General features: G+C 34.6%; 1 protein-coding gene across 6 annotated transcripts in view; it reads right to left on the bottom strand.

The window, feature by feature from the left end:
• NIPBL (NIPBL cohesin loading factor) overlaps window positions 1–18,202 on the bottom strand; it is a 158,749-nt gene that overhangs the window by 68,921 nt on the left and 71,626 nt on the right. For 4 of the 6 annotated variants that reach the window (XM_072921996.1, XM_072921997.1, XM_072921999.1 and 1 more), the window contains 5 exons: window positions 16,695–16,794; window positions 14,963–15,114; window positions 13,768–13,928; window positions 10,899–10,992; window positions 662–1,294 (listed from right to left, as the gene is read on the bottom strand). In XM_072921996.1, coding sequence (XP_072778097.1) covers window positions 662–1,294; window positions 10,899–10,992; window positions 13,768–13,928; window positions 14,963–15,114; window positions 16,695–16,794 — 1,140 coding nt within the window. The remainder of the gene's footprint in view (window positions 1–661; window positions 1,295–10,898; window positions 10,993–13,767; window positions 13,929–14,962; window positions 15,115–16,694; window positions 16,795–18,202) is intronic. The other 2 variants (XM_072921998.1, XM_072922000.1) reach the window with 1 other exon arrangement.

Genomic DNA, 18,202 nt, shown 5'->3' with positions numbered 1-18,202 from the left:
CTGGTTCTGTGCTACAGACCATAGAGATATATGGTAGTTCCCTAAAGTTTCTAATGCCTACATAATTATTAATAACCAGCTGAACAAACATTAGTGACAACATAATTGCATATATTACCCAATCATTACACTACCTTCAAAAGAACAGAACAGATGTGATTTTAGTCTAACATCTCCTTCACATTAAATCCAAATGGGGATATGAATAAAAATGGGATAAAACAGTTTTCCTGCATTTTCTTAAATGGGAACATGGATTAATAATACAACTGCCAAAACTTACTGCAAATTTTGATTTATGGTACTGCTGGGATTTTAGAAACTATAAACAACATTAACTGTACTTCATTCAGTCTCATGGTTAGAAGTAAGAGTATTTTAAAAGAATTTTCAAACATAAGAATTTCACTTTCCATCCATTAAGACCCCAAATAAAGAATATGAGATATTCAAAATATGCATATATGAAAGATTACATTTCATTGTTGGAAGGGAATGGAGATGAACGTTGCCAAAGAACCTACACTGTTGTAAACAGAATTGAACTATGTGACAATGACAGGAAGCCTTTTTTTATATATATATATATATGTGGGGTTTATATGCATATATATATATTTATATAATATATAGTGTATATACACACACACAATCCTTTTACCTTTATCTTGCACTTCTTTTGAAAATCGCTCCCTTTCAATAGCTGATTCACGTTCTATCCGCTCAATTTCAGCCAATGCATCCAATTCTACTTCATCATATGACGTTATAGCTCCTTGTTGCGAAACCTGTTGCTGTGTCTGTACCACAGGAGTTTGAGGTTGTTTTGCAGCAACTGAAGTGTTCTGTTGTAAAACAGGCACTTGTTGTGCCTGAAGGAAAGCTGTCTGTTCATGCTGCGGCAAACACTGAGCAGCGTTTAGTGGGCGGTTAACATCCTGTGGAGTAACGGGTGTTTTAGAAGTCTGTCCTGGGTACTGCACATTAAAAGGAATATCACCCTCTGACACACTGCTGTTTTCCAAACCAGAAAGCATATCATCCTGCTGGTCCATATCCGAAGATCTTACACGAGACAGTCTTAATGTAAGCTTAGTGGAGTCCTTGGAAGGAGAGCTAATGATATCATACATTGCAGCTTTTTCAGTCTGGTCTTTTTCATCCTTGCCTAACTTCATTTTCTTTTGTTTCTTTTGCTTTCTTTCTGGAGAATCTAACAATATGTCTGGGGGAACATCTCTAGGTGATGAATAAGGTGGAGGCTGAGATTGTTGGATTAAAGGTTGTCTTGATCCTAGAATAATAATTCAGAAAAACTGAACAGTTATGTTGTTTCATGTTTATATAAAAACACACTAAATATAACCTGCATACTTTTAATGTGTATCTCTACATATAACTGGGTTCACAAAAGGTCTAAATAAGACTGGTAGGAAGCACATCATCTCTAGATCAAGATGCAATCTAGATAGTTGCAGTGTATTTCCTAGGAATTTTAGCTATCCACTGCAAGTAGAGAAGGGATCATTTCAGAGAAGACGGAACAAAAAACCCCACCACCAAATAAGAATAAATAAAAGTAGTGCTTAAGGTTCAGAATATCAGCTATTAGAAAATGATCAACAAAAGCAAGTTGACGACAGGAAAAAGTAAAGATCAAAAAGATTCTTATTAAGGTCCAGTGATGAAGACTTAATGATCAGTATATAGGCACTAGCCATTTCAGCCACACATTTTTAATTTAAAAAAAAAAAAAAAAAAACAGAACCAAAACATACACAACCTCCTTAACTTGGATTCTGACAGTTATTTTAAATTATTTTTCTTTTATTTTCTTTATTTTTTTAAATATTATTTTGGATAAATTTATTCCAACCTCCCCCATTCATTACTATATAGGAAAAACTAATTATCTAAAGGCATCTTTTTACCATTCTCTGCTTTATCTCCCCTCCTTTTTTGTTTAATGTATGAATTTTTGCTTGTATGTGCACTCTTTCCAGGATTTGAGGGTATCTACAGAAAATTTAAAGAGAGGACACTTCTAATTAAATAATTTCTCCAATTAATTACATTTTAAGTCCTCCAACTAATCACCTTCCTGTAACTGTTAGCCTAGAAAAAAGTCTGAAAAACAGAGATGCTTTTTAACCTGTCCCAGTTATAATTTTGAGCTATAGTTCCGGCTTAGAAGGGAATACTGTGCAAGGTGGGGAATACACACAGACTCCTCTTCCTAAAGCAATCATTCAGATTCCATTCATCCATTGGAGAAATACTGATCTTCATAAAGCAGTGACTGAGGTTATTATTAGTCATTCTGGCCAGGTCATCATAGGTCAGGACTTCTAACAAGTAAAAATTAAGTGGAACGCAAGTCCTGTATGCTTCATTCAAGAAGCACCACTAAACAAGAAAGCAGCTTTATTTTGCAGCTTAAATTTCTACCCAACATTTTTGGAAGTGTTAAAAATCATTAAGCAATGTACCAAACCATAGATGAAAAAACAGAATGGTTATCTCTGGCGAAGCTTCAATTTACATGAAAAGTGTGCTTTTACTGATGGCCTTTTTGCACTGATTGCTATGCTTTTGTCTCCCTAGACCATTCTGTAAAAATGCCACAATTTCTGTATGTAGTGAGCAGGGTATTACATGCCCTTCATGTGATGTCACATCACATCTTAAGCCTTCTTGGCCCTCAGCAACAAATCCATATTCTGTCAATAACACCCACAAAGTTGGGAAGCCCTGTTTTGACTTATCCTAATTTTCAGAACAGTTCTACTACTCTTCTTCCTTTCCTTAAATCAGATAACACACTCACCCACCAGTACCAAAGTTCTCATTACACCTTCAGAAGATTTTCCCTTGCTTTTCAAAAGATTCCTATTCTTGTTATGCTCCTCCCCTGCTATTTCTTTGGTTAATTTGAAATATTAAATGTAATGTGTAGCAGGAATTCTTAGCTACTAATTTATTTTATGGTAATGACTACCACTCAGGAAGTACAACCTGCAGGATATTTCTACAAATAGTAGAGGCAACTTAGAACTTTTCAAAGAGATATTATAGACATCTTAATCTTGATTTATCTCTTATATAAGTACTTTTAAAGTTGCAACAATGGAACACTTACTATTTTTCAGAGTTATGCTTCTAAACACAGAGGACAGACTTTATTCTCCCTTGTCCTAGCTTTACAGATAAATATGACAAGATCTGATTTGGCATTAATTTGGCATTTCTCATGTTGAAAAGTAAGACTGCAGCAAAAGATAAAGTGGTTCTTTTTATCTTTGAATAGACTTGAGGAGGCCAGAAGGATTTCACTGCATTCCATTGAACAGTCTTAGAATCCAGTAAATGAAGACACAAAAGTAAAGTTTTGCCTCTCCTAGGCAGCACTACGAATAAATATTAGAAAATACCTTCCTCTTAAAGGAGATTCTAGAAACGTTTTGATAGTAAGACCAATAAGCTGCATTTTAAAATACCATGTTCCAACAATAATGTCACATATTTCTGAGATGTATAATGATGGTTAAGCCTCTGACAACAAGGAGGCTCAGAAGCTAAAATGGCTATGTATGGAGGTGAAAAGAAGCTGAAAAATATGACACATTCTTGAACAGATTCACCCTACCACAAACCTTAGCAGTTTTGAACAGGTACCACACAACAGACACATAGCACATTCTGAGACTTCAAACAAAAGCCAGTGAAGTACCCAGGTGGCCAAGAAGACCAAAGGCACCTGGCCTGTATCAGCAATAGCGTGGCCAGCAGTACCAGGGCAGTGATTGTTCTCCTGTACTTGGCACTGGTGAAGACATATCTTGAATGCTTTGTTCAGTTCTGGACCCCTCACTACAAGAAAGACACTGAGGTACTGGAGCATGACTAGAGGAGGGGAAGAGAGATGGAGTATAAGTCCAGCGAGGAGTGGCTGATGGAGCTGGGAGTGTTTATCCTGGGGAGAAGGAGGTTCAGGGAAACTTCATCACTGTCTAAAGCCACCTGAAAGGATGTTGTGGCCAGGTGGGGATCAGCCTATTCTCCCAGACAACTGGAAGAAACAGCCTCAAACTGAACTAGAAGAGGTTCAGGTTGGATCTTAGGAATTTCTTCACTAAAAGGATAGGTAGGCACTGGAATGGGCTGGACAGGGAGGTGGGCAGTCACCATTTCTAGAGGTGTTCAAGAAACAACTGGACATGGCACTTGGTGCTAGGGTTTAGCTGACATGATGGTTTTTCTTTGAAGGTTGGAACAGATGATCTTTTCAACCTTAATAAGTCTATGAAAACTATACCCATTATACAGACAGAGCTTTGTCTATTAACAGTGGAATCTGGAGTATTTCCTATGAGAGAAGTCTTAGGCAATTATATATCTGAGAATAAGTATCTTTACCAAGACTGGATGACAGAAAAAAAAAAACCCCAAAACTTAAAGGAAACACAGACAGTTATGATGAGTTTGCTGAACCAGTTGAACCAAGACTGAGAACATTTGTTCTACAAAATGCTGCCAATGCAGTAAATAATACACAAATCTTCAGAAATTATATTTATGAAATTACCATATTTCTTATTTTAGAACAGAGAAATATTTAGACAATTTAAAAATCTAAATCTAAGGCTGGGCAATAATTCAGGAGAAAAATAAGCGTGACTTTCTATAGTTGATTTTCCATAGCTAGTATAATTAAAAGAATTTTGTGCATGCTCTCTTTATATAGCAGGCAGGTTAAAGGGAGGTTCTTCCCTGATTCAGGAAGATCACTGTATCTTTACTGAACAGCAAATATTGACAGCCAACCAGATAACACCAAACACAGCTGAGAAGTAGGTACCATCATAGAAAATGAGGTCTCTACAGAGAACAAACACACCCATCAACAATAACTCTCTAGTTTTTCAGCAACAATCATTCTGACCACCCATGATAATCCTAGGGTTGGTTGTCTAAATTTCTTAGTTCTTCTATTGGTTCCTACTCATAGATGGCGCTAAGTATGGAAGAAGTTCTATTAACTGCTGTAGCAATCTGCAAACACCTTTTTTTCTGTGATTCTTGAATTGTATCTTACCAATTCTGTATTTTGCAATCAACTATAAAAAGAATTTAATTGCATTGACAGAGACTTAGCCTTCTTTAAAATGTAAGGTTTTGAATCCACTTCTGGTTTGTTTACCCTGGCTCTACTTGCTCAATGTGTATCACTAGCTTGGATAGCAAAGAAGCTTCTGTCCAGGAGACTGCACATATCACAGACATCTCCATCTTACGGTTTTGTCTGTACTTGCTAATCACACCACAATACTCACACCTTCTTTAATTATTCATGATATCTCCTCTGATCATCTCTAAGTCTCTTCATGTCACTTGCCTTCCAAAGATGATGCAGCAAAGTCACACCACTGATCCAACACTCACTCTGTTGTGATCCACATGATTTAAAATCATTTACTAAGGTTCTCGGGAAGTTAGAACTCACATATTTTTCAGTATTTAAAAAATTATTATCTTTCCACTTGCACAGTAACAACTTCCAAAGGGTCAAATGAAACAGTATCTTCACACTCTTCTAACTCCCTTGTAGGCAAAGGTTCTCAGATGTTGATAAAAGCCTTTCAACCATCCTACACCCTGTTTTGCCAGAAGCATCATTCTCTAAGCATGACAGCTGGAAAAACTTCTAGCGAACAAATGAAGACTGGTGTTTAATACTTGGTTCATACATTCACGTTGGAGAGAAACTTCAAGAATGTTCAAGTACTTTTTTAAATCTATAGGAAAGTGATCACCCACACTCCTCGAACGTGATTTAAACAGGTATCAAATTGGTGTATAAACTCAGACACAACATTCCAGACATTGTACTGGAAAAGCATTTGAAAAGAGAGGCTTTAAGAAATGCATATGTGCTACATGTGAATTATTAAAATTCACATATGAGTAATTACATTGTAAACAAGTTCCTATGTGCAGAGGTTAGAGAAAAGAACCAGAGCATTCATATTGTATTCACAATGAAATTTGTCTGTTGGAAAAGCTAGGAACTTTGTGATTACAGAACCTGAGGAACACACCATTGCCAGCAGATTTTAAGAGACTGTAGCTAAAATATGTAAATGAAGTGCATATTTTTTTTTCTTTTTTTCCTTGACATAATCTTATTTATCACCTTCACATAAACAGAAGATTTTCATAAAAATGGGATCAGACAAATTCACTGTGGAACTCTGGTTAAACCAGTCTCAAAATTGGTAATAATCACTTTGAGAATTCGTGCCTCCGGAAGACTCAAAAAGGGAAGAACAGTATGTTCAAAAGGATGATGAAAGGCCTACCCAGAGTATAACACATAGCCTGTATGACTGAAGTACACACTAGAACAATTTTTCTGTATAAATTGAGATAATGAAGAAATGGCATTCCAAAAGGAATTTGTTAAAAATAACTATCATCAAATATTGAAGAGAGTTGAGTGCCATATCTGGATGCTAGCATGGCTTTCCATATAGCTTCTCACAGTACTTTCACTAACAAGATCAAGAGTGTTATTCTAGTGTCATCTAGACAAAAATACGTTGATTACTGTAAGCCCTACTGTGAAGCTATGTTCATGCAAATTCAATTTTTCTTAATAAAAATGAAGTGAGTATATGTGAACAAGTGCAGCTTTCCAGAGCACTATCATAAGAATAACAGTTTAAAATATTTGTCATTAATATCTTCTAATGTAACAGAATTAGAGGCAATTTTATTAATGTAAATATCATTAATGGTTTTGATCCTAAGTCTTTAAGAGACCAACCCTGCTTTTAAAAATAGAATCAAAAGATTTCTTGACTAATTTGAGTAATTTTCTGAAACAAAAAAAAATTCAGTGACAAGAAGCACAAACTTCTTATTTATCTTTTAATTGCAAACCATAAGAGGAAGATAGACAAGCTCTATAGAAAGACAGTAGAATGCTTAAAACAACTTGCAGTATAAATCTAAGTTATCAGCAAACAGCAGCTATACTCGTATATACAACAGTAGCATCACTCAAAGTAGTCTTTAGTACTTTCCTGACTACTCATCCTAAATCTTCAAATAGAGATATATCTATGACTTAGGACATAAGAACATCAAAACATATGCAGACCAATTAAAAGTCAGATAAAAATATCAAAGACAATTGGAAGCTCAGAAACAATGACTTAAGTAAAGGTAATAGAAACTGTGATGTTCACTTTGTAGATTAGATTAGTGCAAGACATGATAATGTTCTTTGATATGTAAATGTCTGATATTAAAAAAAAAGGATGTGATCTGTTTTTCTTTGCCCATTGGAAAGAAGTCATGAAGCATCATGACTAACTGCAACAAAAATGATTCAGGGTAAGCCTTAGGAGCTTTCTAGCACTAAGAATTTGAATAAGATCTATGGCAAAACTAAGGAAACACTGTTAGTGACATTTTAAAATACATGGAAGTTACTGAGAGTAGTACTGCTACAGCTCAGCCAAGGTACTGTGGAAAGATGGCAAGACGTCAAGTCCTTTACTTCAGCTTTTTCTAAAATCCTAGAATCTTCCTCTGGAAAGCTTCCCAAAATTTGCATTAGACATAAAGAAAATGCTACTTATTTTGATTAGGAAACAACACTGATTCTTATTTTCAAGGTGTATAACTTAATTCAAAATTCAAGCTTGAAGAGATAGCATATGAGAGAGATAAAGAACATAGATTTGAGAAGTTTTTAGGGAGAGATTGTATTCACTTTCCATATCCTTTTCCAATAGTTTTCAGAGGAGAGTCCCACCCAGAGTTTAAAATACCTCATGAAAAACTCAGCTTTTGCTGTTCTACCTCAGAATGGTTGTATTTAGAGCCTCCTTGCATGCAAAGTTAAAACTTGAAGGAAAAACAAGAATGAATGTTTATTTTGGTGCTATCAGGAAAAAAAAAAACTTGAATAAATGTTTTCTGCCATTCTTTTGAAGGAGAGAAGGGAAGATGGTATTTTTTCTTCACAACTAGCACTGAAGAGAGAGTACTGAAGTATACAATATAGATTTGAGAAGATTCCTAATTATTCTTGTTATCTATTCTATATTCAGAGACCAAGTGTATGCAATCTGACTGGAGAAGCTCTGTAAAGCCCAAAGAAAATAGATGTGATTGTTCCAAATTATTCAGAAAATAATCAAATATTAACAATTTATGGAGGGAATACAACCTATTTGTGAAAAAGAGTGCAAAATTGCATAATTTTGTAAGAGTTGTTGCTAGTCCTTACAGATGTTTTCCTAATTATTTAGGCAACTGTATGTAAACAGGCCTGAAAATGTTATGAACAGCAGTGGACTAAAAACATTGTGGAAGCCTTTCCTTTATCCAATCCTTCAGAAGTTTTCTCAAGAAAAAAAAAAAAAAAAAAAAAAAAAAAAAAAAAAAAAGAATTAAAATAAAATGTGAGGTTCCATAGCAGTAGGAAAGTAGAACAAATGGATAAAAAATTCTGATGACTAACTGATCTTCAGTAATGGAATTCAGGGGATATTTTATGACATCAACAAGGGGAAAACACTCCATATTGCTCCATACTCTATTCACAGAATGAGTTTTTTAAAAAAGTCATCCACTAGCAACAGATGACAGCATGAAAACAGATAGCTAAAACAAAAAAAAAATTTGGGATTAGACTTCAGCTGCTCTTGTACCTTTAGTGAAGCAGAAGTGAAGAAAAGACAGTGAAATGTTACCCCACTGAATAAATTAATAACCACCCAAACCACATGAGTCCTGCCATCTCTCAAATATTTGCTTGTGTCGCAAGCAAAACTTCTCCCTCATTTAGATTCTGTCAAACAGACAGCTACATTCAGTGTGAAGGTAATTCAAGACTGAGCAATCATGCTGTCCATTTCTCCAAAAGTCTTGTAACCTTCAGTAAATGCCTCAAACCTCTATGTTATATAAGGAAGTTCCAACATTATAACAACCTTCCTGAAATCTCCCTCTGATTATGATTAGTTACACATTTTGCCGTTCTTTTTGTCCTTCCAGACAAATGGTAAGTATTTTGCGCATTTTTCTTTATCAAGATTTGTCACCTGCTAACCAAACTTGCAGGGACTAATAAAAGAGCAACAAAGAGCTCAGCATAAATACTTGTTGTATTCATCAACTTTCACTACAAATCATAGCCCAAAAATTCTCTGTAGGGGTTCCCATGTTCTTAATAACACTGAAATTATTTACAACTCTTCTATACATTTCTAAAATCCTAGATGGAGCATCAAGAACTGGTTCTCTTGATCAGGGTTCATTAATGTCTTAAGGAGAGCAAAATGTTAACACCATTAGCAGCAGTATTTCAGCCGTGCAATTTATCAAATGGAAAAGTAAAGTTAACAGAGATAAATCAGAAAGTTCTTTCTTCACTTCACTGCTACCACTGAAACATTACAATCTGAACTATACAATCAGTCTGTTTTCAGAAATAATCTGAAAAGGTATCCCTTCAAAACTGGGTTCTGAGACAGCCAATTGAAACAGCAGTAGTTTTAACAAAAAAAAAATAAATTCAAATATTGCCTGACTGAGTGGTAATCACATATATGAGTGGGCTAACTTAGATCCACAACCTTGTTAAACCTATAAGTTTGACAAAGAGTGAAAAGTAACCACATTTCCACAAGGCTTACAGGAAGCCCTTTATAACAAGACATCCTGAAATACTGAAGCTCCTGGCATCCTATACACATACTTCTCACTGCCACCTGAACCATAGGATAATTCAGTTAAGAAGGGACCTCAGAAGATGTTTAGCTCATCCTCATGCTCAAAGCAGGGTAAGGCAGGGACACATTATATCACGTTTTATCCAATCTGATCCTGAAAATCTCCAAGGACAGAAAACTCACAGATTCTATGGGGATCCTTTTCCACTGCTTGCCTGTCCTAATAGTGAAAAAGTTTTTTCTTAGATCTAGTTAGAACCTCCTATTTAAATTTAAGTCCATTATATTTCATCCTTTTTCCATAACAATGAAAAGACTGACTCAGGTCTTCCTGATAATCCCTTCATAGGCATGGAAAGGCTACCCTGAGGTCCACCCCTGACAAACATGTCTTTTATCCAGGCTGCAATTTAATGCCTTAACCTTTACTGTAATCTCCACCTTCTTCTGTCCTCTTCACTGCCTAAAATGATCACCCAGTAAGACTTATTTTTTTGTTTCAGGTCTATAGAGAAGAAAGGACTGTTTCATTTTTCAATTATTGCCCTGTAATGTACAATCACTGGAAAAGAAAACTAACAAGATATGTCCCAACCCCTACCTTACCAAGTGGATTTTAATATAAATAATTATTTTGAGCAATATTTTTTCTGTTTTTTCTCAACTGACAGACAGTTCATGCTATACCTCTCCACAGCTAAGGTTTTCAGGCTTCATTTATGCTATGTATATTGAGCTAATTTATTTTAATATTTTTAAATTTTCATTATAGTAATTAAGAAAAGTGCTGAATATTAAAATACTTCTGAACTGGTTAAGGGTTCAATACTCGTAATGCTGCCTTTAAAACTTTTCTTATTTAGAGCAACTGAATTCTTAAAAAGAATTTAATTCTCAGATTGGAAAGGATTTTAAATCCTTCTGTCCTCCATAAATTTGAGCTTTATTTTGAAGGATGATAGATTAATTGTCACACCATCAGAAATTTCTCCTGGATCAGGGCTCAAAATAATTTTGCATCCAAAACATAATGGCATAGTCTGTAATACTATTTAAATACAAAACTCAGGATGGAAAACAAATACCCCTTTAAATTGTCTGTTCTTTCAAACTGGGAAAAATAAATTGACATATATATGACTGCTAGACTACCTTTAAGAGCTCCATCACTTCCAGCTGGAGAGCAGACTGACTGTGGTGACCTCAAGGAAAAAGACACAGCATTCCTTATTGAAGGATCGCCATCCTAAAGTAAGAATAATAAATAAAGTTAACAGATGAACATAAATATCTGTTAAAATATAAACTGATTTTAGTACATAAACTGATAAAATGAATTGGGCAAAAAGCACACAAGAAATGAAAAAGAGTCACATTAAAATCTTTGTAATTTAGACTATTAAACTATAATATAAGCAATGCTCCAACGAGACTTAAGAAGAATCTATAATCACACAAAACGCACATAAAAATAAATCTTTGTGTATGTTTTCTAGCTAGACAAGCACTTTTGACTTTACACTGATATTCCATTTTTGTTGCAAGTACTCATAGTAAAGAGTACTCATAGTAAAGATGCATGACCTTTATACATCACCATTTGAAACAAATGTTTTTTAAAACTTTTTTTTACATAATCTACTCTTAAAAGACTATCTAGAATGCTACCTTGCTTTTATAGGTCAACAAAGTAACACATTTTATTTGTATCCTCAGCATATAGAAGCCAGGACTGAACAGAATTACCAGCAGTCCCATTACAGCAGCTGGGTTAGTCTCATGTAAAACACAGCTAGAGTGATTTTAGCTGTAAGAGTTAAATAGGAAACAACTCAATAGCAATACAAAGCACTTCCCCAACCTGCTCCAAAGCAATCAATAATTTCTGACAAACTTTTTCATAATATAATACTAATTGCAATGTAATTATGTCCATACTCTATTTTTAGCAATATAAATGTGCATTTTTTACCCGCACACTATCCTTACATAAAGCGTGAAACACACTATTCCAATCTCCAATCAGAGTTTCACATGCGTTTTTCCAATGCTTTTGTGGAGCCCTCTGCTGGTCACAACTACTCATTCATGCAGTGCCCTAACTAAACTTCAATTATAGAATGGTATTTCCCACTTCAACTACTGCTTTTTGTACAGCATTTATAAGAATCTTTGGGGAAAGAAAAAAAAAAAAGAAGCTAGCAAAATCTGTATCTATGAGGAGTAAATTTCTGTAATCACAAACAAATTCTAAAAATGTCATTCTTCCAAAAGGTACAGAGCTACAAATGAATGAAGTCTCCAAAGAAGTTATTTCATGTTTCCTAATTAAATTAGTTATTTCAGTAGTTAACATTCTAATGTGGCTCTTCTTGAGGTATCTGTCTAAAAGCAATATTTTCATATAGCCTTTTCTTTCCTTTATTTTTTTAATCTGAATTATCTGTGTGATAAATACTTTTTAACCTTTTGACCAATATAAACCAAATAAACAGAATGTTAAAAGGTTTAATTGTAATTATGTTTTTACACATCTGCATGAAAGAAAACAGCATTCAGTAGTGAAATAGAAAACAAAATTGGTATTTCAAGGAGATAGCAGCCTCCTTGATAGATGGACAATCACACTCTGACGTGGCCGAACAGCTAAATTCCACACGTGTAGCCATATGAAAGGGTAGATGACGCTGCTAAAAGGGAAAGAGTTGAAGTTTATTGGCTTAAGGTGATTGCAACTCCAAGAACACAAATCCATAAGAAATCAGATGTCATCAGTTTTAGCACCTATGGGCACTTATCACACAATTGCATTAGATTTTTTTCTTTCCATTCACAGCACAATAAACCTACACTTACACTGTGGTGCTAATTATGTTTTGTGGTTTGTGTTTTTTTTTTTTTTCAATAGTGCTTGTAAAAAGAGTTTTTACCTTCTGAGGAAATCCTCATGGGCAAAGGAGTTTAATTGTATTAATATTCAGACCAGCACAATAAAATGAGTTCTGTATCAAAAGTATATGATGCTATTTTAAGTGCAACGGAACTGATATCCTATTGAGTTACTCATTTCTCTACCACATGGAAATTATAGAACTGATTTTTTTCCCCAAACTGACTTTTCTTTGACTTGTAATAAATCTCAGAAACACACCCATATTGAAAAATAAGCTTACCTGCTTCTCAAGTATGTTTTAAGTCAGGAGAAGATCTTTAACCATGATTGTCAAACACACAGGCAAAGACAACTTCTACTAAATTAACTAAACAGACTAACTACGTATACAACATTTTGGGTAGAGATGTTATACCTAACACAGCTGACAAATTTTTAGAAACATGCATTTACACTTCCTTAGTTTGGAGCTTCACCAAATGATGAATTATATTCTAGGAATGCTCTCAAGTTTACCAAAAATTGTCCTTAAATTGAATGAATGTGTTGTGAACCTTTGAGGGCATACTTGCTGATTTTGCATTTCAAAGAAACACAATGTATTAGCTTTTTTAAAGAAATAAAATCCTAAAATGAATAAAATAATTTAAGTTCTTGACTTTTTTGATTCTTAAAATACTCATTCATAAAAGTCTTCTCCAAAGCAGAAAAGGCTGCAACATTATAATTATTATTCATACAGAGCTGCAAAACTTTATTCAATATTCTTCAAATTGTTTTCTGTATCATAGCTTCTAAAATCAGCTTTAAAAGTTATAATTACAAATAAAACACAGGCACCACATATGCACCATTAAGAAAGTGCACAAACGGATAAAAATGCAAGTTTACAACATTTACTACTTTCTATGTCTAGCATTTCTCCAATTAGAGCCAAAGAGGAGGTACTATGTTTTGATAGTCTGCCATTTTCAAATGAGTCTACACATCTGAAATTGAAATCTATCTTCAGTAGTTTTATTCCTCAACAGCATCATAAAGTATCTGACTTCTAAGGCAGTAAAACACATACTTGCTTAATCACAATAAATATCTGTTTTATCATAATAAATTGATTAGATAACATACATCACTACTGAGTCTGTGCACCATCTGTAGGTAGTCTTCATTTGAGCCATGTCTAGAATTATCAGTATGATGATTAGCTGAATTTCCAGACAACTGACTTGAAACTTTATTTTCATGGAGATTCCTCATCCCAGCTGTGACAATGGGACTGGATGCGGAAGCTGGAATACAAAAAAAAATTTACTGTATTGATACAGCCATGCATCCATAAACTTGAAAAGATTCAGAGAAAACACCCTGATGGTGGATATCAAAATATTGGATGCAAGAGGTCTGGAATCTGAACAAGAATCCAAGTTGCTACAGATACCTTGATTGAAAACACATTAGCTAAGATTTTTCAAAAGCATTTAAAATATTAATTCCACGTACAAATTAGCCAATTTTCTATCCATATCTATTCTAATTATAGTCAGTATCTTTCTTACGGATTCCAGAAAACTTTGTTTACTTCTGTATAACTTGAACTCACTACCTTAGTAACTTTCAAGGCGTTCATGGGACATATTACATATAAAACAACTGTATATATATTCTAAGCACAAGATTAAACTTTAAGAAAAAATTATTTAAAAGAATACAGCAGAGTTCTACTTATCAAAAAAAAAAAAAAAGCCCTAGATAACTTAATACTGATCATGTGTTCAGGATTGTTTTCAGACAAGGGAAGAACAAAAATCCATTGTTCTGAAGGTCGTCTTTGACAGTAACTGCATACCTTGAGCATAATTCTAGCTAACGTAGAATTAATCCGACACTAAAAAGGGCCAGTAAGGCTAAAGAATCTCTAAAGTTAACTGAAGAATCTCTAAAGTTAAGAAAACTTAACTTTTTATTGGCAGGAATGAGGCTTTCCTTAGTACAGGTAAGTGATGCTCCCAGCTAACAAATACAACTTTGGGGTTGCTTAGATTATTTTCACTGTCATATATACAGGGCAACAATGCAAATTGGATACAAACGGGAGCATTGCAACATTAATGTGTTTTACCTTTTCTTCTTCTGTTTATCTTTTTTAAAACAAAGTAGATACCACCACATTTTCCAGCCAAAAAAAGCAAAGCTTAAATATACCTGCCTCAAAGACTTGCATTAAGTATGCAACTCCTTCAAATAAATTAGAAACCCATGAAATGTGCACATGCAAGTAAAGTTGACATGAAATAGGAAAATGAAACAAACATCACAGACTTACCTTGCTGCATTTGAGGATGAGCTGTATAACTTGGAGGATGTGAATATGGCATGTATCCTGCAGGGCTTTGAGGAGCGTATGGACTAGGCACTGGACTGTTCTGTTGTGCCAAAAATCTGTTACCAGAGCTTGTCTGTGGCGGCACAAACCGGCTAAAAAGAAAACAAAATTGCAAAAAAGTTATTAAAATTGGGAATAACAAATATAGACAAATTCATTATTTCTTTGAAAATCATACCTTCAAAACATGAAAATTCATTTAAGATAAAAAAAAGCCCCCAACACAATTGAGAACTTCCTTCAAAAGCAGTATTTTAAGCTGTCTATACTTTCCTAACTGCACATGTTACTGAAGAGTCAGAAGATAATAAAAAGCATTCATAAGACCTCCACCTAGGGAAGGGAAACAATGACACAAATATGTATGGAAATTAGATCTGCAATTTCCTAAAGTTAATCTCAGAAGTTTGAATCAAAGTGACAACAAAAGTTTTAATCAACTTGGTCACTAGGATTAACAAGGAGCCATTTACTCTTTCTTTACTTTTCAGCAAGGTTCCAAATAACTCATTCTAACAGAACTACATAGTCAAGATAGAGGAATGTTATAGGCAGCTAGGTATGACGAGACACAAGTCCACTGAACACAACTTCCTCTTTCACTGGCTTTATCTTAGACTAGTTCTAGAGATAAGAAGCCATAAAAATAGCATTGACTTGTGATAATAATACATGCACATTATTACTTACATTCTTATATGAGTTTCTCAAAATTAAAATAACCAAATAAATACATCAGTAAGCACATTACAAGCTATCACAATCCCAAGTTCTAAACAGGAACTCCATGAAGGTAAACCTCCACAGAAAGAAACAGCAAAGTACTTAACATAAGGATTTTGCAAGGATTTCAAGAGAACTTTGTACAGCTAATTGTAATATTCACAATGCAAACAACCTTTTTAGATATCCCTTTTAGATTTAAAAGTTTTAAAGTGTGTTGTTTGTTGTGAAGATACAGAACATTTCATTTGCCAGTTACAGTATCTTGAAGTGAAACCTGAAATCAGTTTATTTTAATAATGATATCTAATAACTGAAGATGAGACCTGTTAAAGCCCAGTACCTGGGTTGAAACTGCAGGCAGAACTCTCTCCTCTCAACCAGAGTATTTTAATATATTAATAAAAGCATAAATTATAGTAAATGCTACTTGCAAACACTCAAAAACTTAAAAAACCAGAAATCTGATGAGGATTCTGCTGGAAGATTGGCCAAACTACCAGGCCTATCTTTCTGCAAGAAGCTTTTTGCGTAACTCTTACAGTAGTACTTCATGCTTTTACAAATCTTCTTTCCCACCATTCCGCTAAACCATACTGGGACAAGCTGGAACACACCAGACTATTCTGTCCTATTCCTCTTTCCACCAGTCTCAGCCTCTGACATGGGCAGAAGACAGACAGGAGGCAGAGGGAGTCCCTAGGCAGGAAAGAAACTTTGAACCAAATTATGGGATGGAGTGAGAGAGAGGAAAATTCATTATGAATCCTTAGAGTATAGGGATTAGTTCACTGACAGAAAGATGTTTCTTTGCATATGAAGAAACTTACCCTGATATCAGACAAATGCCAAATTTGTCATGACACCGACCATCTTCCACTTACATATTTGCAACAAGAATTGGCTGTCAGTGTAGGACAACTCCCACCCCACTTAAAAGAAGGATTACCTGGAAGGGCTATGTGAGATAGTGGTTTGTTGATAATTGGAAGATGCAGGACTACCACGCATGGAGTTCTGAGAAATATTAAATTGTGACATCATCATCCCTATTAAAAAAAAAGATAGCAGCATTACTTTACACACTTTACTTTTCAATCAATGAAGTATCTCATTTGAGAATTTATTACATACAATAAGATGATGAACTTTAATGACATTATAAAAGTTATTGACATTAAGATCATCTACCCACAACTGTTAAAAAAAGTTAGAAATTACTGAATCTATGTGTAATGTTCATTTTACATCATGACATAAAAAAGCGTTCTCTACAGTTGTGTTAATTCAGTGACAAATGTTAACAGTAGTATCTTCATCTCTTCCTTAGAACTTCCTAAGTCAAAATCTACTAGTAAAGAGAAATGTTTTAAATCAGGACATATATTCTGCACCTGAGGCTGGTGTGTACAATACTTTTGGTGCCAAGAAGCAAAAGATTTGGCAGATTCACAAGTCAGAACACAGAAAACTTATCTTCAGTTGTTGGAACAAGTATACCAATCAATCCTGGGTTGAGTGCTGCAAGATATTCTCACTGCTTCAATAATATTTAGTAGTCTCTTTCTACCCAGAGACAAAGGCTTTCTATTCCACCACCATTAAGTTTAGAGGGAATGTTATCAAAGAATGTGCTGAACTATTTCAGTTGCAAAGCAGAACCAATATCTGAGCTGTGACTCCTACAACTAGTAGAAACCACACTCATGTGTTGGAAGTTCAGGTGTTGAAGTAGCTGGCAAGCCACATGTATCAATGTTCTTGAAACTAACTAATTAAGAGGCATTTGAACTTAATGCCTCTTAATGCCCTTAATTTGACTGACCTCTCAGTCAGCCCTGAAGTTGTCAAGTGGCTGGGTTAGATGATCATAGTAGGTTCTTTCCAACTGAAATATTCTGTTCTAATCTGAGTCACATTGTTAGAAACAGGAATTAAAAGGAATCTTTTTTTTTTTCCACTCTTCAATACAGGAACAAAGAATATCCTAACAACTACATGACAAAGTGACATAGAAACACAAAAATGTAAATGAATTTGCAGTAATTTTAGTGACAGAATTTAATAACTTACAGCTAAAAAAGTGCCAGAACTCATGAACACACAAAGTCTTGGGAAACCACAGCAAGTGATCTATAGCCTTATGTAGAAGCTCATTAATAGTACAAATTTTAGACAGACTAAAGTCCCCAATATGAAACTGTTGGAAGATTTTTGTTAATCCTACAGTTGCTATCCATCAATTTCAATTACTGCAATAATCACACATGCAAAACTAGTTTCAGAAACCTTCCCTGTCACCCTCTTTTCTCCTCTACTTTCTCCAGCAGAGACAGTGATAAGCCCGCAGGAATTAAGCCATTGCTACCCCCCTAGTAGGTGGCAAATCCTGCATTCCATGTACTAATACTATATCACACCAATACTGGCCCTGAACAGGAATTAAAGTCCTATGTT

This window comes from Taeniopygia guttata, chromosome Z, assembly GCF_048771995.1.
Source record: "Taeniopygia guttata chromosome Z, bTaeGut7.mat, whole genome shotgun sequence".
NCBI lineage: Eukaryota > Metazoa > Chordata > Aves > Passeriformes > Estrildidae > Taeniopygia > Taeniopygia guttata.
Note: the sequence above shows the minus strand (reverse complement) of the source record. Positions and strands in the feature narration are given on the sequence as shown.